At 36.4% G+C, this 26111-nt stretch overlaps 1 protein-coding gene across 4 annotated transcripts in view; it reads right to left on the bottom strand.

Moving 5' to 3' along the window:
• Positions 1-1297: 1297 nt before the first annotated feature.
• The window catches only part of LOC136029582 (potassium voltage-gated channel protein Shal-like), a 249845-nt gene continuing 225031 nt past the window's right edge, over positions 1298-26111 (bottom strand). For 3 of the 4 annotated variants that reach the window (XM_065708079.1, XM_065708105.1, XM_065708087.1), the window contains one exon: positions 1298-4817. In XM_065708079.1, the coding sequence (XP_065564151.1) occupies positions 4607-4817 (211 nt within the window). In that variant the 3' untranslated portion in view covers positions 1298-4606. The remainder of the gene's footprint in view (positions 4818-26111) is intronic. The other variant, XR_010618087.1, reaches the window with a different exon arrangement.

Raw genomic sequence — 26111 nt, 5'->3', positions numbered from 1 at the left:
GAAAATTAATGTTAAGAAGACTAAGTCACTAAGGCTAGGAATAAGTGAAGATGAACAGGTGACATTAGGTAACGTAAAGATTGATCAGGTTGGGAGCTTCAGTTACCTTGGTAGTATTATCAGTAAAGATGGTGGGAGCAGTGAAGTTGTTAAAAGTAAAATAGCTAAGGCTCAGGGTGTTTTTTCACAGTTAAAAAAAGTTTAGAAGAATAGAAAGGTAAGTCTGCAAACCAAGATTAGAATATTGGAAGCTACAGTGATGACAGTGGTCAAATATGGTTCTGAAGCATAGGCACTCCGAAAAGAAGATGAAAATTCACTAGATATTTTCCAGAGAAATTGCCTACGGATTGTTCTGGGTACCCGGCTGACTGACAGTATTTCAAATGGTAGGTTGTACGAAAAATGTGGTTCAATCCCGCTTTCTAGGACTATAATGAAAGAAAGGTTGAGATGACTAGACCACGTCCTACGGATGAAGGATGACAGATTACCGAAGATTGTCTTTTTTGGCCAACCGTCTGGGGCTACACGGAAAGCAGGTCGTCCTTGTCTGGGTTGGGAGGATGTCATAAATAAAGATTTGAAGGAAATGGGAACTTCTTTGGAGGGTGTAAAGAGGGAGGCTTTAAATAGATTACGTTGCGTGCCGAGCGTGCGTAGCTGTGTTGGCCTTAGGTGGCTTGGTGCTGCAGTGAGTTATTAGTAGTAGTAGTAGTAACAGGGAAAAACTTGCATGGCTCAGGCCCTATGTCGAGAATAACAATTATTGCCTTGAATGAGTTTTTTTCCAGTATTTCTATTGTGTTTTTTATTATATTTAGATATTTTTCAGGAGAACTTTGCAGTTTTGTCACTCATACATCGCAAAATTTAACATTCTGGTTTGCTAGTTAAGCTACATAACGCTAGTGGACAGTGAACACAACAAATCTGCATTGCTTCATGTTGCTTGCGAAAGGGCTGAAAACTCCCATATTTGAGCTTGTGATCCTTAACACAGTAATTCTTGAACCGAGCCATGCACCTCAAATCCATACCACTCTTAATCCATAGCACCTCAAACCTATTTGCTGACTCTTTGGTACCTAGGTGTAATCGGTTCAAAATTTAGGATTTAATAAAATCACACATCAGCAAGAGTGATCTCAATAGTAGTTCTCTTTTTGATTCTCTGAGACCTGGTTCATCTAGCTGAAAGCCTGGAACAAAAGAATTACCCTCAACCGGATAATATAAGTCCCAGTATGCTCATCAATGACCCTAAGGGAAAATATTCTTAAATTGAACAGAAAGATTTTTATGGTAATACTTTTTAGTACAAACAGAATGATTTCACAACTATTTGGCAAATGGTTTTTCAAAATAGGCTGTAGGCGAAAAATAACAACGTAATAAACCACTATAGATTTCGTAAGAAAGTGGTAGTACACTAGAATTAAAGTTAAATAAATACTCTAACCTTCTAGAAAACTAGACAACGAAATATTCATGTTGCAGCGTATAATATTCAGATAATAGGAAATATTGTTTCTAACGAAAGTTGGAATCACAATTTTTTTTTGTTATAATAGTATGGGGATTAAGATTTTCATCACGTATTACGGTCAAATTTGAGCTTTTAGATGTAAATCAATGGCATTTCGTCTTTTGACAGTATACCCTTTTCCTGACTATAGGCTATGCATGCTAAAATGGATGAAATTACAAATTGAAATAATATAATACAAGTATAATTTAAAAAAGTTTAACTCGTTAATGTGCGCACATCTTTTACTTGAGTTGTTGCAAAATCAAAAACACGCACCAATAAATGAGATGAATTTGGACTCTGGTTCATGTAAAAATGGGAACTAAAAAAAAAAAAAAAAAAAAAAAAAAAAAAAAAAAAAAAAAAAATGCTTGTGTATCCGATCAGGTTTAGTTTTTGAAAACAATATTAAATTGAAAACATTTGTCTTAGGATTTCCTCATAACCACTTTATATTCTTATCTCTTCGGCAATTAATTTTCCGAATGAATAAACATGGGACGTAAATATTTTTTTTTCCTTCCACATATGAAATTTTACTAAGACCTAAAGCTCAGATGCTGCATCTGTGTTCCAATTTTTCAAAGAGTTGCTTAAAAAGTTGAAAATTGGTCCAAGTGCACGGTTTTTCGTTTTATCAAATAGTTCCTTATAACGAACTGTTAGCAAGAAGCGACTTATACGAAACTTTAAACAGATGAGTTTTTTTTTTTACGATGGATTCATCAAAAGAATTGATTATTTGCTGATTCAAACCGTATAAAGTTGATTAAGTTTAATGTTATCCATTAAAAATTACAAGCCTGAGAAACGTTAATCAATTTTTGAATAAGGGGGGAAACATACCAAAACATCAAGCCTTTTTATTGAAAATTACATAATCAGACAGAAAATTTTACTTTAGATATTTCAAGCTTCTATGTACAAAAACCTAAAATTTTGCATATTTTGCCATAAGAAAGATGACGGATACGTATTTATTTATTTTTCTTTTCTTCATTTATTTTTCTTAGAGATGATTGTATAAAACCAATGATTCTAGAAGATCGTAAGAGGGCTCATTTGATCAAAAATGTATAGTTCTAGTGCCCTTTTAAGTGATCAAAAATAATTTTTAGATAGCCTTTCTGTCAAGCATAGTTGAAAGGTCTACTGCCTATCCTTTTCGGGATGAGATGACACCCCATATCCCCTGGGAAAAAGGCTGCAAGTTACGAATTATACCTGTTGTTCACGTATGCATTTGTTTTTGCGAACTATACTCAAGTTTTTTTTTTTTTTTTTTTTTTTTTTTTTTTTTTTTTTTTTTTTAGAGGAGGATTTTCTATTTAGGGGAGATTTTTCACGGTGAGAATTTTTCGTGAGGAGGGAAGTTTCTGGGGCTGATCTTTCCATGGGAAATCTTACACTAGGGAATTTGCCAGAATCATCTAATGAAATTACAATTTTTTCAAAATTAAATCTTCCGCTAGTCTAAAAAGCCAACTAGTTTTTTTTTTTAAACTGAACAATTAGCTAGTTCGTAATTGCCTTTTAAATAAACAAAATTGTAAGGTAAACGAATCAGCAGCTTTTTGTCGCCTCCTATGTGTTACATCATGTCTGGTTTTCTAGGGGCTAAAGTGGGAAATAACATACACATCAATAGGAAACATTTTAAAATATCATTTTAAAGACCTGAGCGAACGTAAAGACATGAATACTTTTAATACAAAACACGAGGAGAATACTGGTTATATAAAGACAATTTGGGCTGGAAAACATATGGAGACAAGAATAGTTAAACTAGCTTCTCCTGAAATTGATATGCATGAATAGTAAACCGCTGGATAAATACTGAGCTTGAAACTTCATTCATTAGACAAAGGCTTTAAAAACCCTTGTAGTTTCAAAAATAGTTTTTCTTGAATTTATATCAGAACTATATAAACCAATCAGAAGCCAGCTTGGTTAAGTACAATTATTAATAATCTTTGAGATTAAAGCATACATGATCAATGGCAAAGAAATAGAGTTTACTTGCAAAGAATCTAGTGACTAAAAAATCTTTGGCTTCTTTTATTTCCTTATAACTTTGCCTTAAAAACACAAAAAGATCTTGCACCCTTTTCACTGGCTTAAAATTTGTATAGAAACAACAGGTAAATACAACAACAGGTAAAAAGAGGTTGTTACTTTGCTTCCATTTCTTACATATTCTGAAAGTGTAATGTAATAAGCCAAAAAATCCTGACGATGAACCACTGCAATTAAATCACATATTTTTATCATCAGGTATTACCTTAATTTTCTCCTGAGTTGAATCTTGACTTTGTACGTTCATAAGAATACTCTAAAAGGCAAGATCAATACAAAAACGGTAAATAATTTTGGCCATCATATGATAATTGATTATTTTTCAAGCCTTTCACTAAATTCTGGCTCAAATGTTATTAATTGTCTTTTTTATGTTCGGAAATATTAGAAAAGACTAAAAATCCGCGAAGTATTTCCCTCTAGATGGTTCGTCCATAAAATAAAAACCTGTGACTTATCTTATTTTTAAATTTTACCCCATGTCTATTTTGTGGACTTGATCAAACTTGATCCAGAAAGAACACAAATTGGTTAAAGTTTATCTCCGTTTGATGTTTAATACACGTTTTCAACCAAAATTTTTCTTTAGACAATCTGTGCAGGCTTTTCCATTTTAAGTTTCGTTCAAAAAAATAAAACAACTTTTCTGCATTGACATATAATGTTTTATTTTTACAGAAAATAAAAAATGGAGAGTAGATGTTAGAGCTTTTTTATGTGCTAACTTAAAGCAGATATTAAAATCACTTTCAAATAGAGGCAAGGCTAAGTTAGAAATTATTCTTTAATCCTTTACGCTTATGGACCTGGAGAATTGGTTTATTTATACGAGCTGTACACTTTTTGAAAAATCGGAATTAAAAGCAATGAAAAATATGTCCGTTAATCTTAAGATATTTCAAATTTACTTAGTCATGCACTGATTATGTCACGTTTGTAGATTTCAGTTGTGAGGTTTAATGCCAAAAAAGCAAGAAGTTTTACACTTTAATAACGAGATCACAATGCTGAAATTCTAACTATTGGCGCTTGCACTTCCAACTCTCTTTCAGCCTCAGAAGGTTGTCCTTGCCCAGGATCTGTCCTTGAATATGGAAGTGGGATTCCCTCTGGACAAACGGAATGAGGCCCATGTGGACTAAAGTTATAACCAATTTCGCTAGCACGGAGAATAATACTTGTACTCTCAGCTTTGCTTGACATTTCTGATCTGAAATTGGACAATTGGAATTTTATTGTAACAGTCAGAGAGATATATGAATTTATTACTGCCAGACATATTTTCAAGAACCTTATTTGAGACTGATTAAGAGAAAAATATGTCCTATTAGCAGAATTGCTGAATATAAGTAAATAAGCCTGTTTTTTAAAACTGTCCATTATAACTGTTATAAAGGATGAAAGTCTTTAAAAAATGTATGTTTGAGTAGGTTACACAGGCTTTTAATGATAAAACGTTTTTTTTACATGACTTCGTCTTTTAGGGTTGTTTTTAGGGGGTAGAAACATTTTCAACCGTTTCCCTTTCTGCACAATTGTGCTTCACCAACTTTTGCAGACTACACGGGATGGTTTGTATGTGACAATACCACTGTTAATTTCTATTCATCCTAAATTTTTCTTATGCAGCAATATTCCTGTTGCTAATAATAACTATGATGAGGATACTGTTTTGTTATTTTAGTAGCTATTTGTGGAAGTTATACATTTTTTTCTCATTGTTGAAGCCAAGTTGCGAAATTCCACTGATTATGATTGCTGGAAGTTTATCCTTGATGCCATTTGAATTGCGAATGAGAGTGTTTGACACTTATTCCTAACTACAAGTCTCCTGATGAAGGTATCAGAGTTAGTGAAGTGCCAACCAGTGATTTTTGTTGCAGCTCCTCACTGGAAATTTTCTGGGAAATATTGTGAATACTTCTTGTATGCAGACTAAAGCACCATATGAAAACGTGTTTATAGTTAATTAGTTTAGAGAAAACCCTAAAAACACGTAAGGAAACACTAAACAGATTTCCCTCAACAACGTCTCTTTTGAGAGAATTCACACGATAAATAGAATATCCCAAACGTAAAAACGGGAAAATAAAGATAGAATAGATTTCCACGTACTTCCCAGTGATAGAAAATCAATAGTCTGTGCTGGAAATCTATTTTCAAGAAAGCTTCAATCATCATTGTAGGAAAATGAATAACATACAATTTTATTTCTAAGTTTTCAAGCGTTCAATTACTGGAAATAGTTTTTAAACGAATATTAATTTCAATGATGCAGAGAAAAGGGCAGGGATGGACTTAAAATTCATCTCAAACATGCTTGGATGTCTTCTTGATGGTTATATACTTAGATTTAGCTAGAAACAAAATGTCAGCCATTTTTATTTCAACGCGTGAATTTCGAATCGTCGTAACTCATTTCTTCAATTAATTCAGAAACAAAACGAAAAAAACTAAAATTATAGAAAAAGATGTTTTTCAAAGAAAACTAAAGAGTCAGGTCAAAACCCAAGGAAATTAGAAAGGAAATCATATAACAGCTCAAACGTAAAACAAACAGAAATTACCATCAAATGATAAATGAAACACAAGACGAACATAAATTAAGCGGAAAATTCACATCAAGCATAAAAGTAACAGTTAGTCCAATGGATGAGTAAATGAATCCTAGAATGAACAGGCATTCAAATTAGTAAACAAGTGAAGCTTAAAACAGAAAGAAATTGCCAAAAATAGGAATAAGGCTACCGTCCCTAAATCTTCAAAAGGCTGAGTGTCATTCTTCTTTTATAAAAAGAAGTTTTTCAAAGAAAACTAAAGAGACAGATCAAAAACCTAAAGAAATTAGAAATGAAATCATATAACAGCTCAAACTTAAAACAAACAGAAACAAGAGCTAAGAGCTCATATAGCACTTGTGACGAGGCAAGAACAGCTAAGAGCCAAGAGATCATATGGTATGAGCTCTAACAAAATTCTATGAATCAATAGATTGATTTAAAAAGGAAAATAAGAGGCTTAATGCCGGTCAGGATTTAAAATAAGAGCTCTGACTCACGATGTCCTTCTAAATATCAAAATTCATTAAGATCCGATCACCCACTCGTAAGTTATAAATGCCTCATTTTTTTCTAATTTTTCCTCTCCCTTTAGCCTCTCAGATGGTCGAATCTGGGAAACGACTTTATCAAGTCAAATTGTGCACCTCCCTGACATGCCTACTAATTTTCATCGTCCTAGCACGTCCAGAAACACCAAACTCGCCAAATCACTGAACCCCTCCCCCCAACTCCTCCAAAGAGAGCGAATCCACTACGATTCTGTCAATCACGTATCAAGGACATTTGTTTATTCTATCCACCAAGCTTCATCCCGATTCCTCCACTCCAAGTGTTTTTCCAAGATATTCCCCTCCAACTCCCCCCAATGTCAAAAGATCTGGTCGGGATTTCAAATAAGAGCTCTGAGACATGAATTCCTTCTAAAAATCAAATCTCATTAAGATCCGATCATCTATTAGTAAGATAAAAATACCCCAATTTTCACATTTTCCAAGAATTCTGGTTTCCCCCTCCAACTCTCCCCAATGTCACAGGATCTGGTCGGAATTTAAAGTTAGATCTTTAAAGCACAAGATCCTTCTAAATATCAAATTTCATTAAGATCTGGTCACCCTTTCGTAAGTTACAAATACCTCAATTTTCAAAATTACCGTTCCCCCCCCCCATTTCCACCAAAGAGAGCAGATCCGGTCCGGTTATGTCAGCCAAGTATCTTAGACAGGTTTCTATTCTTCCCATCCACTTTCATCCAGATCTCACCACTTTAAGTAATTTCTAAGATTTCCGGTCTTCCCAACTGCCCCCCCCCAATTACGCTTGATCCGGTTGAGATTTATAATAAGAGATCTGAGTTACGAGGTCCTTCTAAATATGAAGTTTCATGAAGACCCAATCACTCCTTCGGAAGTTAAAAATACGTATTTTTTCTTATTTTTCAGAATTAACCCCCCCCCAATAGAGTGGATCCGTTCCAATTATTTAAATCACGCATATAAGACTTCTGTTTATTTTTCCCACCAAATTTCATCCTGATCCCTCCAATCTAAGCGTTTTCCATGATTCTAGGTTCCCCCGCCCCAAACTTCCCCCAATGTCACCAGATCCGGTCAGGATTTAAAATAAAAGCTATGAGACACGATATCCTTCTAAATATCAAATTTCATTGAGATCCGATCACCCGTTCGTTAGTTAAAAATACCTCATTTTTTCTGATTTTTCAGAATTAACCCCTCCCCCAACTACCCCAAAGAGAGCGGATCCGTTCCGGTTGTATCTAGGACTTGTGCTCATTTTTCCCACCAAGTTTCATCCCGATCCCTCCACTCTATGTGTTTTCCAAGTTTTAGGTTTCCCCCTCCCAAATCCCCCCCCAATGTCACTAGATCCGGCCGGGATTTAAAATAAGAGCTCTAAGACACGATATCCTTCTAAAAATCAAATTTCATTGAGATCCGATCACCCGTTCGTAAGTTAAAAATATCTTATTTTTTCTAATTTTTAAGAATTACTCCCCCCCACCTACCCCAAAGAGAGCGAATCAGTTCCGATTATGTCAATCATGTATCTGGGACTTGCGCTTATTTTTCCCATCAGCTTTTATCCCGATCCCTCCACTCTAAGTGTTTTCCAAGATTTTAGGTTTCCCCCCTCCAACTCCCCCCAATGTCATCAGATCCGGTCAGGATTTAAAATAAGAGCTCTGAGACACAATATCATTCAAAAAATCAAATTTCATCAAGATCCAATCACCCGCTCATAAGTTAAAAATACTTCATTTTTTCTACTCTTTTCCGAATTAACCGGCCCCCCACTCCGCCCCCCAGATTGTTAAATCGGGAAAACGACTATTTCTGATTTAATCTGGTTGGGTCCCTGATACGCTTGCCAAATTTCATCGTCCTAGCTTACCTGGAAGTGTAGCAAAACCGGGACTTTAGGTTTCCCCCCTCCAACTCCCCCCAATGTCATCAGATCCGGTCGGGATTGAAAATAAGAGCTCTGAGACAAAATATCATTCCAAACATCAAATTTCATTAAGATCCAAATACCCGCTCATAAGTTAAAAATACTTCAATTTTTCTATTTTTGCAAATTAACCGCCCCCCCACTCCCCCCCCCCAGATGGTCAAATCAGGAAAACGATTTCTAATTTAATCTAGTCCGGTCCCTGATACGCTTGCCAAATTTCATCGTCCTAGCTTACCTGGAAGTGCCTAAAGTAGCAAAACCGGGACCGACAGACCGACAGACAGACAGACCGACAGACAGACAGAATTGTTATATTGCTATATGTCACTTGGTTAATACCAAGTGCCATATAAACCATCAATCGATAAATGAAACACAAGACGAACATAAATTAAAAGAGAAAATCACACCAAGCATAGAAAGTAACAGTTAGTCGAATGGATGAGTAAATGAATCCTAAAATGAACAGACATTCAAATTAGTAAACAAGTGAAGCTTAAAAACAAAAGGAAATTGCCAAAAATAGGAATGAGGCTACCGTCCCCTAATCTTCAAAAGGATGTGTGTTATTCGCGCTTTACTGTTTACTGTTTACTTTACTGTTTATATTTAAAGCAGAGTGTTTCTCATTTGCTATAACGTCAACAACAATGCAAACAAACAAAAAATGAAATTACTAAGCTAATCAAGGTATACAAATAAAAGTGGTGTTATATCCATTTCTTTTATGCCCTCTTAATGGCTTGATTGTCATTTACATTTTATTGAAAACAATATGTATTTTTAACAATGTTATTATTAATTTTTTTTTTTAGATTATTTCTGCTCAACTCAGTTTTTAATGGGGTTCTTTAGTTTTCCAAGAAAAACTCCCTTCTTGAAAACGATTTTTTAGTTGATTCCTGTTGGTATTGCTGAACTTCTGTTTATGGTTAATAAGATTTTAATTACACAGTTTTTTTCAGTTTTGCTGTTAAAAAAAAAAAAAATGAAACGGGGATTAAATTCCAGCTCAAATATTTCGATCAACAGTAAGTAGTTTTGTGCGGTAAATTTTAGCAATAATTTTGCCATACAAATTTGGTTAAATAGTAAGGGTGATTGTTACTCATATGAATTAAAAATTAGCGTAATCTTCTATTGGACTGAACCCTGTCCAGGATATTTTTTTTTTCGGAGGGGAGAGGGTACTCGAACAATGAAAAAAAATAATTTATATCATGTAAACTTAATATAACAACAAATTTGAGAAATGTTTCGCGTGGGGATAAACCAGGCAATTACTATGGATTTGCCTTGCCTTGTAGTGCCTTGCCTTGTAGACACCCTGAAGTATGTAAGCAATTTAATTCACCGTTTTATCAAAAGAATTTAGGTTCCAGTTGTTTCGATGGACTATCTTTTTTGTGTTGATTTAGATTTCCTCAGTCCTGAAATTTGAATAGTTGTGCTTGCATTGTGATGTGCTACTGAAGCTCATCGGCTTAAAGAATTCAAATTTTTTACACCAAGAATAAGTATAACTGTTGTTTTCTTGAAAAATTGGTTCTTGGTTCTTGCTAAGGTTCTCATGATCCACCTTACTTACTCAGAAAGGTTCACGTCGGCTGGAGAAAAACAATATTTCATGTGTTTAGGTTTTTTTTTTTTGATTAGATACACCCCGTTTTTTTTAAATATTTTTCTTCATTTTAGATTCCTTTTGGCCGAGCATGCATTCCAAGTGAGCTGCTGGTCGATTGTAGACAAAACAATTTCCAGCCTCATTCCGGGCGTCACATATCGATATGTAGTTTTTCTTATATATATATATATATATATATATATATATATATATATATATATATATATATATATATATATATATATATATATATATATATATATATATATATATATATATATATATATATATATATATATATATATATATATATATATATACTAGCTGTTGGGGTGGCGCTTCGCGCCACCCCAACACCTAGTTGATGGGGCGCTTTGCGCCCCCCCAAGCCCCCCCCACGCGCATAAGTCGTTACGCGCCATATTAGTTACGCGCCATTGTAGTTGTGTCCCTGTGTCCCACCTGTGAATATAGATAGATTTATATATGTGTTTCAAACTACGTAAAAATTGCGAATTTCCCACTACTGGGAGCTTTCCGTTTCCAATTGCCAGCAATTGATCTGAAAATGTTTGACCAGAGTCATCGTTACAGAGACAGACAACTTATTTTTATATATACAGAAGATATATATATATATATATATATATATATATATATATATATATATATATATATATATATATATATATATATATATATATATATATATATATATATATATATATATATATATATATATATATATATATATATATATATATTCTTTTTAGTTTTTTTGTAGTTTTTACCTTTTTTAGTTTTTTCTTCTTTTGTATTAATGCTAAAGCCAAGGTTCAAACCTGGAGCCTCTCGGACCTAGAACCTGAAACATAACGCTTTACCAACTCAGCTACTTCGGCTTGAATACATTCGTTTTGAGCAGCTTCCTCGGGTGTTGCCATTGTAGGTTCTTCAGTCATTTTACAATTAGAAATTTCTCTTTCAACGGTCTTCTTACAATTAAAAATTTGTCTTTGAACGATATTCTTAAATACCTGTGTCCTGGTCGTCATTTATATTCCCTGTGTCCCAGTCGTCATTTGTGTCCCGGTATCCCAGTCTGTAATTTCTCTTTGAGTGTCCCGGTCGTTATTTATTTTCCCTCTGTCCCGGTCTGTAATTTCTCTTTGAGTGTTTTTTCTTTTTAGTATTTTTTTGTTTTTTACATTTTTCTTTTTTCAGTTTTCTTTTTCTTCTTTATTTTTCAGCGTGTCCTGGTCGTCATTTATATTCCCTGTGTCCCGGTCGTCATGTTTTTTACATTTTTTCTTTTTTCAGTTTTCTTTTTCTTCTTTATTTTTCAGCTTCACTATGAAATACATATCGCCGAACCTTTGTTTTTTTTGTAACTAAAATCTGGTAGGCATTGATGACCTTATCCAAGTCAAAATCCCAAACCCAATCATCATCGCTATCATTTTCAGTTTTGATATGATTTGACTCTCGCTGTCCAGGTGGATCTTCATCTAACTGCGCGGCTTTGCGTTCTTTAGCCTCAAGCCTGTTTCCTTGCTGTTCTTTTGATTCCTCGGCACGCTTTCTTTTCTGACTTTCTCTATCAGCAGCAAGTTTTTTGGCATAGACTCTTTGAGCATCTTCATCGGCTTTTGTCATTGTAAGTTCATCAGTCATTTTAAACTTAAACATTAATAGATTTCTACGTGAACATATATGTCTTAAATATCTTTAATGACGTCACCGTCATAGCAAAAATGACGACAACTAACTTCATGACGCCAGTCGACACAAAAACATGACGTCACCTGATCCACAGACAGACAACTTATTTGTATATATATATATATATATATATATATATATATATATATATATATATATATATATATATATATATATATATATATATATATATATATATATATATATATATATATATATATATATTTTGCCTTCATTAAGACTCCCGTATCTCTATCTACATGCCCTGTAAGCCTAAACCAACCTGAGGAAATAACTTTGTTGGTCCAGTTTCAGGCGTTACATATCGTTATAACCAACCTTCTAAATGTTTTATTTCAATTTTGATCTACATGACCCTATCTGTCACGCCTATGTGGAAAAATGGAAGATTTTCATGCATGAAAAAGTTGACAATAAATTACTTAAAGAGCAAAAAACTGGTAATTGCAAAAATGTTTGTATATATTTTGACAAGGGATTACAAAAATTCAAAAACCTTAGAAAACCAAAAGTTTGAAGCTTAGTCGGAATCGGACGTGCTTCAATAATCAAGTATCTTTGAAAAGAACTAGTATGAAAAACATTAAATTGCGTAAAAGCAAAAACTGGTAATTACAAAATATTTTTATATATTTCAAGGGATTCAAAATCCTTAAATCCTTAATCCGGAATTCAAAAACCTTAAAAACGAAAACGAAAAGTTTGGAGCTTATTAGAAATCTTTGTTAGAAATAAGACTTGCTTGAATAATCCAATAATATCTACAGTATGAAAAGACACTACATTGCTTAAAGAGCAAAAAAACTGCTAGTCGAAACTGGTATGTTGGTCTGGTAAAATTAGTAGTTGGTCTACCTCTATAAGTTTCTGAAAAAACAAAAAATTCATAAATTTTTTTCAAAAACTTATCTAGAGGTAAAAAAAAAATTGAAAATGAAAATGAAATCAAAAATCAAAATTGAAAATGATAGCGGTGAGAATACAAATGATGATTATTTGGAACCACCTGAAGTAACAGACTCGGTAAGACCAAGAGAACAGCCCGAATAAATTAAATTCGGAATGGTTGAGCAACAACAAAGAATATCCAATGAGACAAGACCCAAAAAACAAAATGTTCTAAATGATAATTCATAAGAAGAGAAAGAAGTTTTTGACACACCACCTGAACAATTAACAAATCTACAACCTCGACCATCATGTAGAACTGGACCAAAAAGGACAGCTAAAGCAAACGGTATTGGCAAATCGTCTGAAGTAATGAAAATTCACAATGAAGAAGAAAGAAAGATGGGGTTAGAATACAAGCGACAGCGAGAATCAAAACGTGCCGAAATTAAAAAAAATAGTTATGATGATTGGGTTTGGGATTTTGACATGGACAAGGTCATCTATGCTTACCATGCCTTTTTTTTAAACGAATTGTTGGCGATATACCCTTCATATGACAAAAAACAAGGCGGGGCATAAGTTAACGTTCAACATTTTATAAAAGCTCCAAGCGATGAAATAGCTATAAATAAAGACACTTGAGTATGTAAGGACACTAGCCATAAGCCTGATACTTCATCAGCCTCGGTTAAGAAAACAAAGGTTCGGCGTTACGTTTTACATGATGACAAAAGACAAACCAAGGCAAAAGTTAAAGATCCAAAAAAAAAAAATAATGTAATTTTACAAAGGCGCTAATTCTAATTTAAAGTCGTTTAAACTCTTTAAGGAGCTGTGATAGACAAGGCCGTATCAAGAAAGATAAATCTGAAGTTTGTACGTATCATCACCTGACCTTTCTGCTGAGAACATTTTCCGAAAGGCAAATGGGATAACTGGTGCTCCATTTTGTTGTGACACATCTAGACATTGATTTATTTGCATGTGCGAAAGATGATCTGATTCAAACTAATGTCGTTTGTTTCTTTTTCAATCATTTTTTTCTGATAAAGCCTGACCAAAAGCATGTGTTACAAATTTGAAAAAAAGTTCTTGTGTCCCTTGTTAGCAGTAGTAGCTTCCTCTGTTCGTCCACCTAGTAGTCTGGAAGACAAACTTGACAAATGTAATACCTCCATAGCATATATTTCGTACACAATTTAAAAGATTTTATAGTCATATCGAAGCCAATTCACAAAATTTGAGAGATCTTTAAAGCCTAATATACTCAGAACAAAGTTCACTAATTACAAATATACCCAGAAAATGCTTCCTCTTATTACCTGAAAAATCAAAAAGTGCCATACAGGTGCAAAGATATGTTATCTCATAGATAAAATTGAAGTTTTAGGCCAATCCAAGCGAATGCCTTTTTTTGTAACAACCTAGTCTATGTTATTCAACTGACTCGACAATCAAAAACCAACAATTTGAACATCAATTTTTTTCATTGAAAGATTCGTTAAACAATTCTTGCTGCTTTTATCGGGAAAGCTGTTCCAAAGTTAAAAACACCTAACTAATTACAAATAACAATAAAAAATTAACTGCTTTCAGGTACAAAACCAGAACTCTTTTCTAGGTTTCTATCCGGGTTTTACTTTTTTTATCCCGTCATTTCTAAGAACTAGAAATGACTTTCTGTAACGTGGATCCCGTAGCCCCATGACATTGGATAAAAAATATTTTTAGATGGCCAATATGCTCAGAAACGTCAAAAAGTCCAATAAGTATGCCCATAGGACTGCCATCACCTTCATATGTTCAGGCGCAGTGGCTGCAAATAATGCAGACCACGCTAAAAATAACACATGTACCTGATAAAATCAAAGGACGCTATTTGTACCCGAGTTTTCGAATCATCTTCAATATCATGGGGATGACTTGGGGATTGGAGTGAAAATCTTAGAGAGTAGTTTGGGAAGCGGCCTTCAAATGGCCTTCAGCCTTTGACGCAGGGGAGGGGAAGGGGCAAATCGGAAAACACTCCATCTACAATATCTCAAGTTTTACTTTGGGTATCAATCTGAAACTTCTAGCGAGGTTTGAGGATGGGAGAGGTTAAGAGTGTATGTTGAATTATAACTTGGTTGGAAATTAGAGCTAAATCAATTGCCATTTTCATCTAGACTATTAAAATACCAGGTGTGGAAAAGGAAGGGAGAGGGGTAGGATTTCAAATTATGTGTTTGGTAAGGGACTAAATACGCTCTTTTCGGCCTACCAAAAGATTTTTTACGCTATTCACGGCTAAATGACTTAGGATCTATTCTCAGTTAATTGGCTATGTAAGTTAAAGGGTCCTGTGTGGAAGGATATCAAAATAGTGCAACTACTATGTCTTGAAAAGGCTTGGGGATCAAGTCGAAACTTTCTGGGGAATTTTCTCTGACGGGAGATGTAATTTCGACTTCCTGGTTTAATTTCAAGAGGAGAAAAGAAAAAGATTTAAACTTAGTTTTTCTAAAATATACCTAAACTATTTGGCACTTCAAGTCAATGTGGATGGAGTTTCGGCAATAATTCACGAACAGTTCAATTTGAAACTACCAAGGACTACTGAGGGGGTGGGACAACAAATGTGTGTTGTCGGTCCATATAAACCTTTGATACTATTAGGTTTAGCGGAACTTTGCATCTTTTCACAGCGAATTAGTGAGGTAAATAAATAGACAGTATAAGCCCCTGGGCTATCAAAATGCTATATCCATGATTTTCCTGGAGCAAATGGAGGGGATAGGATTAAGGTTTTCAGGGAGTGTTTGGGGAGCGTAGGAAATTAAAAGGAGTATTGGTGAACGGATAGGAGTATAAAACATTTTTTCGTTAAATATTAGCATTTTAGAGAAGGGAAAAACACTTTCAGAGGCAAATTCCTGGCACTACATTGAGTAAGGAGCCACAAGCCTTCAAGTAATTGCTTTTTTTACTTATTATTTAGTTGTTTTCTTTACCCTTTTTTCTTTCCACCTCACTCGTAATGACCAAGGTAATTCGATCAAAATTTTTAATTAGCCATTTTGTTAATTTTAATGTGTATGTGGTATTTAGGATGTTATTGTTTTTAAAAGTTGTGGTTTTGTCTGGAAAAATTAATAATCAAACAGTTTGTTGTAAAGAACTCTAGTAAGGAGCGACCCGGCTCAATAGTAACCGAAACTCTAAAATACGGTATTTAGATACCAATAGTTACATCAAAAGAATTGCATTTTAATACTGATTTTAAATATGTAAGTTTCATCAAGTTTACTCTTACCCACCAAAAGTTAAGAGCCTGAGAAAATCTGCCTTATTTTAGAAAATAGGGAAAAGCACCTCCTAAAAGTCATAGAATCTGTACAAAAATCACACAATCAGGTTCAGCGTATCAGAGAACCTTACTGTAGAAGTTTCAACAATGCTCCTATCTACAAAAATATTGAATTTTGTATATTTTGCCAGAAAACAGATCACGGATTCGTGTTTATTTGTTTTTTTTCCAGGGGTAATCCTATCGACCCAGTGGTCCTACAATGTCGCAAGATGGCTCACTCTAACGGAAACTAAAAGCTCTATTGTACTTTTTAGGTGACAAAAATTGGAGGACACTTAGGCCCACTCCCACCCACATTTTCCCCCAAAGTCACCTGATCAAAATTTTGAGATAGCTATTCTGTTGAACTTAGCTGAAAACCTAATAACTATGTCTTTGTAGATGACTTAATCCCCCACAGTCCCCGGGGGAGAAGCCGCAAGTTGCAAACTTTGACCATTGCTTACATGTAGTAATGGTTATTATGAAGTGTACAGACTTTTTCAGGGGACTTTTTCGCATTGGGGTGGGGGTGGGTCGGGGAAGGGGGCTACATGGGAGGATCTTTCCATGGAGGAATTTATCATGAGGGAAGAGAATTTGCATTATTTGAAAAAAACAATGAGAAAATAAAAAAAAATATTTTTTCACCTGGAAGTAATGAGTAGCTTTAAAACTTAAAACTTAATAAAATATTACGTATATAAGGGGGTTCGTCTCCTTCACAATACCTTGCTCTTTACGCTAAAGTATTTTTAGTAGTTTGAACTATTTATTCTACGGCCTTTGTGGTTTAGGGGTCATTCTCAAAGATTTGGGATAAAATTCAAGCTTTTGTGTAAAGAGCGAGGCATTGACGAGGTGGCAAACGCCCTCATATACGTAATAAAAATCACAAATATGGAAGTTGGTTACGTAAGTTAATTCGTAATGTACATATGTTTACTACTAACAAAAACGTTCGTACAAAAAATAAAAAATCTAGTTGCATTTTTAAGTAACCAAAAATTGGAGGGCAACAAGGCCTCTTCCACCACCCTTTTTATGGCACTTGGTATTAACCAAGTGACATATAGCAATCGCCAATTCTGTCGGTCTGTCTGTCTGTCGGTCTGTCTGTCTGTCGGTCTGTCTGTCGGTCTGTCGGTCCCGGTTTTGCTACTTTAGGGACTTCCAGGTAAGCTAGGACGATGAAATTTGGCAGGCGTATCAGGGACGGAACAAGCTTAAATTAGAAAAAGTTAAATCGTTTTCCCAATTTGACCATCTGGGGGGGGGGGGGGGAAGTGGGGGGCCGGTTAATTCGGAAAAATAGAAAAAATGAAGTATTTTTAACTTATGAATGGGGGATGGGATCTTAATGAAATTTGATGTTTGGAATGATAATGTGTCTCAGAGCTCTTATTTTAAATCCCGACCGGATCTGATGACATTGGGGGGAGTTGGAGGGGGGGGGACCTAAAATCTTTGAAAACACTTAGAGTGAAGGGATCGGGATGAAACTTGATGGGAAAAATAAGCACAAGTCCCAGATACATAATTGGCATAATCGGAACGGATCCGCTCTCTTTGGGGTAGTTGGGGGGGGGGGGGTAATTCTGAAAAATTAGAAAAAATGAGGTATTTTTAACTTACGAACAGGTGATCGGATCTCAATGAAATTTGATATTTAGAAGGATATCGTGTCTTAGAGCTCTAATTTTAAATCCCGACCGGATCTGGTGACATTGGAGGGGGGAGTTGGGAGGGGGAAACCTAAAACTTGGAAAACACTTAGAGTGGAGGGATCGGGATGAAACTTGGTGGAAAAAAAAACACAAGTGCTAGATACATGGTTGACATAAACGGAACGGATCCGCTCTCTTTGGGATAGTTGGGGGGGGTGTTATTTCTGAAAAATTAGAAAAAATGAGGTATTTTTAACTTACGAACGGGTTATCGGATCTCAATGAAATTTGATATTTAGAAGGATATCGTGTCTCAAAGCTCTTGTTTTAAACCCTGACTGGATCTGGTGACGTTGGGGGAAGTTTGGGGTGGGGGAACCTAAAATCATGGTAAACGCTTAGATTGGAGGGATCGGGATGAAACTTGGTGGGAAAAATAAGCAGAAGTCTTACATACGTGAATTACATAATTGGAACGGATCCGATCTATTGGGAGGGGGTGGGGGTTAATTCTGAAAAATAAGAAAAATGACGTATTTTTAACTTACGAAGGAGTGATTGGATCTTCATGAAACTTCATATTTAGAAGGACCTCGTAACTCAGATCTCTTATTTTAAATCTCAACCGGATCAAGCGTAATTGGGGGGGCAGTTGGGGGGGGGGGGCGGAAATCTTAGAAATTACTTAAAGCGGTGAAATCAGGATGAAACTGGATGGGAAGAATAAAAACCTGACTAAGATACGTGACTGACATAACCGGACCGGATCTGCTTTCTTTGGTGGAATTGGAGGCGGGTAATTTTGAAAATTGAGGTATTTGTAACTTACGAAAGGGTTCCCAGATCTTAATGAAATTTGATATTTAGAAGGATCTTGTGTTTTAAAGTTTTTATTTAAATTCTGACCAGATCCTGTGACGTTGGGGGGAGTTGGAGGGGGAAACCGGAATTCTTGGAAAACGTGAAAATTGGGGTATTTTTATCCTACGAATAAATGATCGGATCTTAATGAAATTTGATTTTTAGAAAGAATTCATGTTTCAGAGCTCTTATTTCAAATCCCGACCAGATCGTTTGACATTGGGGGGAGTTGGAGGGGGAAATCTTGGAAAAACACTTGGAGTGTAGGAATCGGGATTAAGCTTGGTGGATAGAATAAACAAATGTCCTTGATACGTGATTGACAGAATCGTACTGGATTTGCTCTCTTTGGGGGATTTGGGGGGAGGGGTTCAGTGATTTGGCGAGTTTGGTGCTTCTGGACGTGCTAGGACGATGAAAATTGATAGGCGTGTCAGGGAGCTGCACAATTTGACTTGATAAAGTCGTTTTCCCAGATTCCACTGTCTGGGGGGCTAAAGGGAGAGGAAAAATTAGAAAAAATTAGGTATTTATAACTTACGAGTGGGTGATCGTATCTTAATGAATTTTGATATTTAGAAGGACATCGTGACTCAGAGCTCTTATTTTAAATCCTGATCGGCATTAAGCCTCTTATTTTCCTTTTTAAATCAATTTATTGATTCATAGATTTTTGTTAGAGCTCATACCATATGATCTATTGGCTCTTAGCTCTTCTCGCCTCGTCACAAGTGCCATATGATCTCTTAGCTCTTGTTTTTATCAAAATCGTCTGATCAAAACTATGAGAAAGCCATTTAACAAAAAAAAATAATAATATGCAAATTTCGTTTTACTTATTCATGTGCAGTGAGCCAAAATCCAAACATGCATTAATTCAAAAAGGTTCAGAAATTTAATAAAAAACAAGTTTTTTTTTAACTGCAAGTAAGGAGCGACATTAAAAAACTCAAAACGAACAGAAATTATTCCGCATATGAAAGGAGTTCTCCCCTCCGCAACGCCTCGCTCTTTATGCTATAGTTTTTATGGCACTTGGTATTAACCAAGTGACATATAGCAATTGCCAATTCTGTCGGTCTGTCGGTCCTGGTTTTGCCACTTTAGGCATTTCCAGGTAAGCTAGGACGATGAAATTTGGCAAGTGTTTCATGGACCGGACCAAATTAAATTAGAAACAGCCCTTTTCCCAATTTGACCATCTGGGGGGAGTGGGGGGGGCCGGTTAATTCGCAAAAAATAGAAAAAATGAAGTATTTTTAACTTATGAGCGGGTGATTGGATCTTAATGATATTTGATGTTTGGAATGATATTGTGTCTCAGAGCACTTATTTTAAATACCGACCGGATCAGATGAAATTGGGAGGAGTTGGAGGGGGGAAACCTAAAGTCCCGGTTTTGCTACTTTAGGCACTTCCAGGTAAGCTAGGACGGTGAAATTTGGCAAGCGTATCAGGGACCGGACCAGATTAAATTAGAAATAGTCGTTTTCCCGATTTGACCATCTGGGGGGGGGGGTGAGTGGGGGGCCGGTTATTTCGGAAAAAATAGAAAAAATGAAGTATTTTTAACTTATGAGCGGGTGATTGGATCTTAATGATATTTGATGTTTGGAATGATATTGTGTCTCAGAGCTCTTATTTTAAATCCCGACCGGATCTGATGACATTGGGGGGAGTTAGAGGGGGGAAAACCTAAAATCTTGGAAAACACTTAGAGTGGAGGGGTCGGGATGAAACTTGATGGGAAAAATAAGCGCAAGTCCCAGATACATGATTGACATAATCGGAACTGATTCGCTCTCTTTTGGGTAGTTGGGGGGGGGAGTAATTCTTAAAAATTAGAAGAAATGAGGTATTTTCAACTTACGAACGGGTGATCGGATCTCAATGAAATTTGATGTTTAGAAGGATATCGTGTCTTAGAGCTACTATTTTAAATCCCAACCGGATCTGGTGACGGGGGCGGGGAGTTGGGGGGGAAACCTAAAACTTGGAAAACACTTAGAGTGGAGGGATCGGGATGAAACTTGATGGGAAAAATAAGCACAAGTCCCAGATACATAATTGGCATAATCGGAACGGATCCGCTCTCTTTGGGGTAGTTGGGGGGGGGGGGGGTAATTCTGAAAAATTAGAAAAAATGAGGTATTTTTAACTTACGAATGGGTGATCGGATCTCAATGAAATTTGATATTTAGAAGGATATCGTGTCTTAGAGCTCTTATTTTAAATCCCGACCGGATCTGGTGACATTGGAGGGGGGAGTTGGGAGGGGGAAACCTAAAACTTGGAAAACACTTAGAGTGGAGGGATCGGGATGAAACTTGGTGGAAAAAAAAACACAAGTGCTAGATACATGGTTGACATAAACGGAACGGATCCGCTCTCTTTGGGATAGTTGGGGGGGGGGGGGTTATTTCTGAAAAATTAGAAAAAATGAGGTATTTTTAACTTACGAACGGGTTATCGGATCTCAATGAAATTTGATATTTAGAAGGATATCGTGTCTCAAAGCTCTTGTTTTAAATCCTGACTGGATCTGGTGACGTTGGGGGAAGTTTGGGGTGGGGGAACCTAAAATCATGGTAAACGCTTAGATTGGAGGGATCGGGATGAAACTTGGTGGGAAAAATAAGCAGAAGTCTTACATACGTGAATTACATAATTGGAACGGATCCGATCTATTGGGAGGGGGGGGGGTTAATTCTGAAAAATAAGAAAAATGACGTATTTTTAACTTACGAAGGAGTGATTGGATCTTCATGAAACTTCATATTTAGAAGGACCTCGTAACTCTGATCTCTTATTTTAAATCTCAACCGGATCAAGCGTAATTGGGAAGGGCAGTTGGGGGGGGGGGGGAAATCTTAGAAATTACTTAAAGCGGTGAAATCAGGATGAAACTGGATGGGAAGAATAAAAACCTGACTAAGATACGTGACTGACATAACCGGACCGGATCTGCTCTCTTTGGTGGAATTGGAGGCGGGTAATTTTGAAAATTGAGGTATTTGTAACTTACGAAAGGGTTCCCAGATCTTAATGAAATTTGATATTTAGAAGGATCTTGTGTTTTAAAGTTTTTATTTAAATTCTGACCAGATCCTGTGACGTTGGGGGGAGTTGGAGGGGGAAACCGGAATTCTTGGAAAACGTGAAAATTGGGGTATTTTTATCCTACGAATAAATGATCGGATCTTAATGAAATTTGATTTTTAGAAAGAATTCATGTTTCAGAGCTCTTATTTCAAATCCCGACCAGATCGTTTGACATTGGGGGGAGTTGGAGGGGGAAATCTTGGAAAAACACTTGGAGTGTAGGAATCGGGATTAAGCTTGGTGGATAGAATAAACAAATGTCCTTGATACGTGATTGACAGAATCGTACTGGATTTGCTCTCTTTGGGGGATTTGGGGGGAGGGGTTCAGTGATTTGGCGAGTTTGGTGCTTCTGGACGTGCTAGGACGATGAAAATTGATAGGCGTGTCAGGGAGCTGCACAATTTGACTTGATAAAGTCGTTTTCCCAGATTCCACTGTCTGGGGGGCTAAAGGGAGAGGAAAAATTAGAAAAAATTAGGTATTTATAACTTACGAGTGGGTGATCGTATCTTAATGAATTTTGATATTTAGAAGGACATCGTGACTCAGAGCTCTTATTTTAAATCCTGATCGGCATTAAGCCTCTTATTTTCCTTTTTAAATCAATTTATTGATTCATAGATTTTTGTTAGAGCTCATACCATATGATCTATTGGCTCTTAGCTCTTCTCGCCTCGTCACAAGTGCCATATGATCTCTTAGCTCTTGTTTTTATCAAAATCGTCTGATCAAAACTATGAGAAAGCCATTTAACAAAAAAAAATAATAATATGCAAATTTCGTTTTACTTATTCATGTGCAGTGAGCCAAAATCAAAACATGCATTAATTCACACATGTTCAGAAATTAAATAAAAAACAAGTTTTTTTTAACTGCAAGTAAGGAGCGACATTAAAAAACTCAAAACGAACAGAAATTATTCCGCATATGAAAGGAGTTCTCCCCTCCGCAACGCCTCGCTCTTTATGCTATAGTTTTTATGGCACTTGGTATTAACCAAGTGACATATAGCAATCGCCAATTCTGTCGGTCTGTCTGTCGGTCCTGGTTTTGCTACTTTAGGCACTTCCAGGTAAGCTAGGACGATGAAATTTGGCAAGCGTATCAGGGACCGGACCAGATTAAATTAGAAACAGCCCTTTTCCCAATTTGACCATCTGGGGGGAGTGGGGGGGCCGGTTAATTCGCAAAAATAGAAAAAATGAAGTATTTAAACTTATGAGCGGGTGATTGGATCTTAATGAAATTTGATGTTTGGAATGATATTGTGTCTCAGAGCACTTATTTTAAATACCGACCGGATCAGATGACATTGGGGGGAGTTGGAGGGGGGAAACCTAAAGTCCCGGTTTTGCTACTTTAGGCACTTCCAGGTAAGCTAGGACGGTGAAATTTGGCAAGCGTATCAGGGACCGGACCAGATTAAATTAGAAATAGTCGTTTTCCCGAATTGACCATCTGGGGGGGGGGGTGAGTGGGGGGCCGGTTATTTCGGAAAAAATAGAAAAAATGAAGTATTTTTAACTTATGAGCGGGTGATTGGATCTTAATGATATTTGATGTTTGGAATGATATTGTGTCTCAGAGCTCTTATTTTAAATCCCGACCGGATCTGATGACATTGGGGGGAGTTGGAGGGGGGGAAAACCTAAAATCTTGGAAAACACTTAGAGTGGAGGGGTCGGGATGAAACTTGATGGGAAAAATAAGCGCAAGTCCCAGATACATGATTGACATAATCGGAACTGATTCGCTCTCTTTGGGGTAGTTGGGGGGGGGGAGTAATTCTTAAAAATTAGAAGAAATGAGGTATTTTCAACTTACGAACGGGTGATCGGATCTCAATGAAATTTGATGTTTAGAAGGATATCGTGTCTTAGAGCTACTATTTTAAATCCCAACCGGATCTGGTGACGGGGGCGGGGAGTTGGGGGGGAAACCTAAAACATGGAAAACACTTAGAGTGGAGGGATCGGGATGAAACATGGTGGGGAAAATAAACACAAGTCCTAGATAGATGATTTACATAAACGGAACGGATCCGCTCTCTTTGGGGTAGTTGGGGGAGGGAGGGGGGGGGTATTTCTGAAAAATTAAAAAAATGAGTTATTTTTAACTTACGAACGGGTGATCGGATCTCAATGAAATCTGATATTTAGAAGGATATCGTGTCTCAGAGCTCTTATTTTAAACCCGACCGGATCTGGTGACATTGGGGGGAGTTGGGAGGGGGAAACCTAAAACTTGGAAAACACTTAGAGTGGAGGGATCGGGATGAAACTTGGTGGGAAAAAAAAACACGAGTCCTAGATACATGATTGACATAACCAGAACGGACCTGCTCTCTTTGGGGTAGTTGGGGGGGGGGGTGGGTTAATTCTGAAAAATTAGAAAAAATGAGGTATTTTTAACTTACGAACGGGTGATTGGTCCTCCATGAAATTTGATATTTAGAAGGCTATCGTGTCTCTGAGCTCTTATTTTAAATCCCGACCGGATCTGGTGACATTGGGGGAAATTTGGGGTGGGGAAACCTAAAATGATGGAAAACGCTTAGATTGGAGGGATTGGGATGAAACTTGGTTGGAAAAATAAGCAGAAGTCTTGCATACGTCATTTATATAATTGGAACGGATCCACTCAATTGGGGGGGGGGGTGTAATTCTGAAAAATGAGAAAAAATGACGTATTTTTAACTTACGAAGGAGTGATCGGATCTTCATGAAACTTCATATTTAGAAGGACCTCGTAACTCAGATATCTTATTTTAAATCTCAACCGGATCAAGCGTAATTGGGGGGGGGGGCAGTTGGGGGGACCGGAAATCTTAGAAAATACTTAAAACGGTGAGATCAGGATGAAACTGGATGGGAAGAATAGAAACCTGTCTAAGATACGTGACTGACATAACTGGACCGGATCTGCTCTCTTTGGTGGAATTGGGGGGGGGTAAGTTTGATAATTGAGGCATTTGTAACTTACGAAAGGGTTACCAGACCTTAATGAAATTCGATATTTAGAAGGATCTTGTGCTTTAAAGTTCTAATTTCAAATTCCGACCAGATCCTGTGACATTCGGGGGAGTTGGAGGGGGAAACGGAATTCTTGGAAAACATGAACATTGGGGTATTTTTATCTTACGAATAGATGATCGGATCGTAATGAAATTTGATTTTTAGAAGGAATTCATGTCTCAGAGCTCTTATTTGAAATCCCGACCAGATCTTTTGACATTGGGGAGAGTTAGAGGGGGAAATCTTGGAAAAACACTTGGAGTGGAGGAATCGGGATGAAGCTTGGTGGAAAGAATAAACAAATGTCCTTGATACGTGATTGACAGAATCGTACTGGATTCGCTCTCTTTGGGGGAGTTGGGGGGGAGGGGTTCAGTGATTTGGCGAGTTCGGTGTTCTGGACGTGCTAGGGCGATGAAAATTGGTAGGCGTGTCAGGGAGCTGCCCAATTTGACTTGATAAAGTCGTTTTCCCAGATTCGACCATCTGGGGGGCAAAAGGGAGAGGAAAAATTAGAAAAAATTAGGTATTTATAACTTAGGAGTGGGTGATCGGATCTTAATGAATTTTGATATTTAGAAGGACTTTGTTACTCAGAACTCTTATTTTAAATCTTGACCGGCATTAAGCCTCTTATTTTCCTTTTTAAATCAATCTATTGATTCATAGAATTTTGTTAGAGCTCATACCATATGATCTCTTGTCTCTTAGCTCTTCTCGCCTCGTCACATGTGCCATATGAGCTCTTAGCTCTTGTTTTTATTGTTTCAAAAAGTAGAGTTGTGAAATAGAGTCGTAAAACCCTAAAATTCACCAAACATTGTTTTTCCCTGATCGGCATGAAACTTTCAGGTTAAGTAAATTGGGCAATGGGAACGTTTACGAAAATAATAAATTTTGGAAAAATATGTAGTTACATTTATTCTTGGGGCAAAAAATTCTTTTATCTATGGTGATTAGCTTTAATATTTTATATTAGGCCATGTAAAAACTTCAATTCGAGTTTCAGGGCCGAGAAAACCTAAATTAAGAAAAAAAGTCTACCTAAACAGCCTGAATCTAAATCCTTTTAATAAGACGGTGGATTAAAACAATTTTATTTGTAAGGGTGTCCACAAGACGGTAATTAGGATAATTCTAGGCCAGGGTTGTATCTAAAAGAAATACGTGGTACCTCCTATGATATTTATCAAACATGTGAATTGGTCTTAAAAACGCAGAAATAAAAAGAAATATAG

The sequence above is a fragment of the Artemia franciscana genome, chromosome 1, assembly GCF_032884065.1.
Source record: "Artemia franciscana chromosome 1, ASM3288406v1, whole genome shotgun sequence".
Classification (NCBI taxonomy): domain Eukaryota; kingdom Metazoa; phylum Arthropoda; class Branchiopoda; order Anostraca; family Artemiidae; genus Artemia; species Artemia franciscana.
This window is presented reverse-complemented; position numbering and strand designations above follow the sequence as displayed.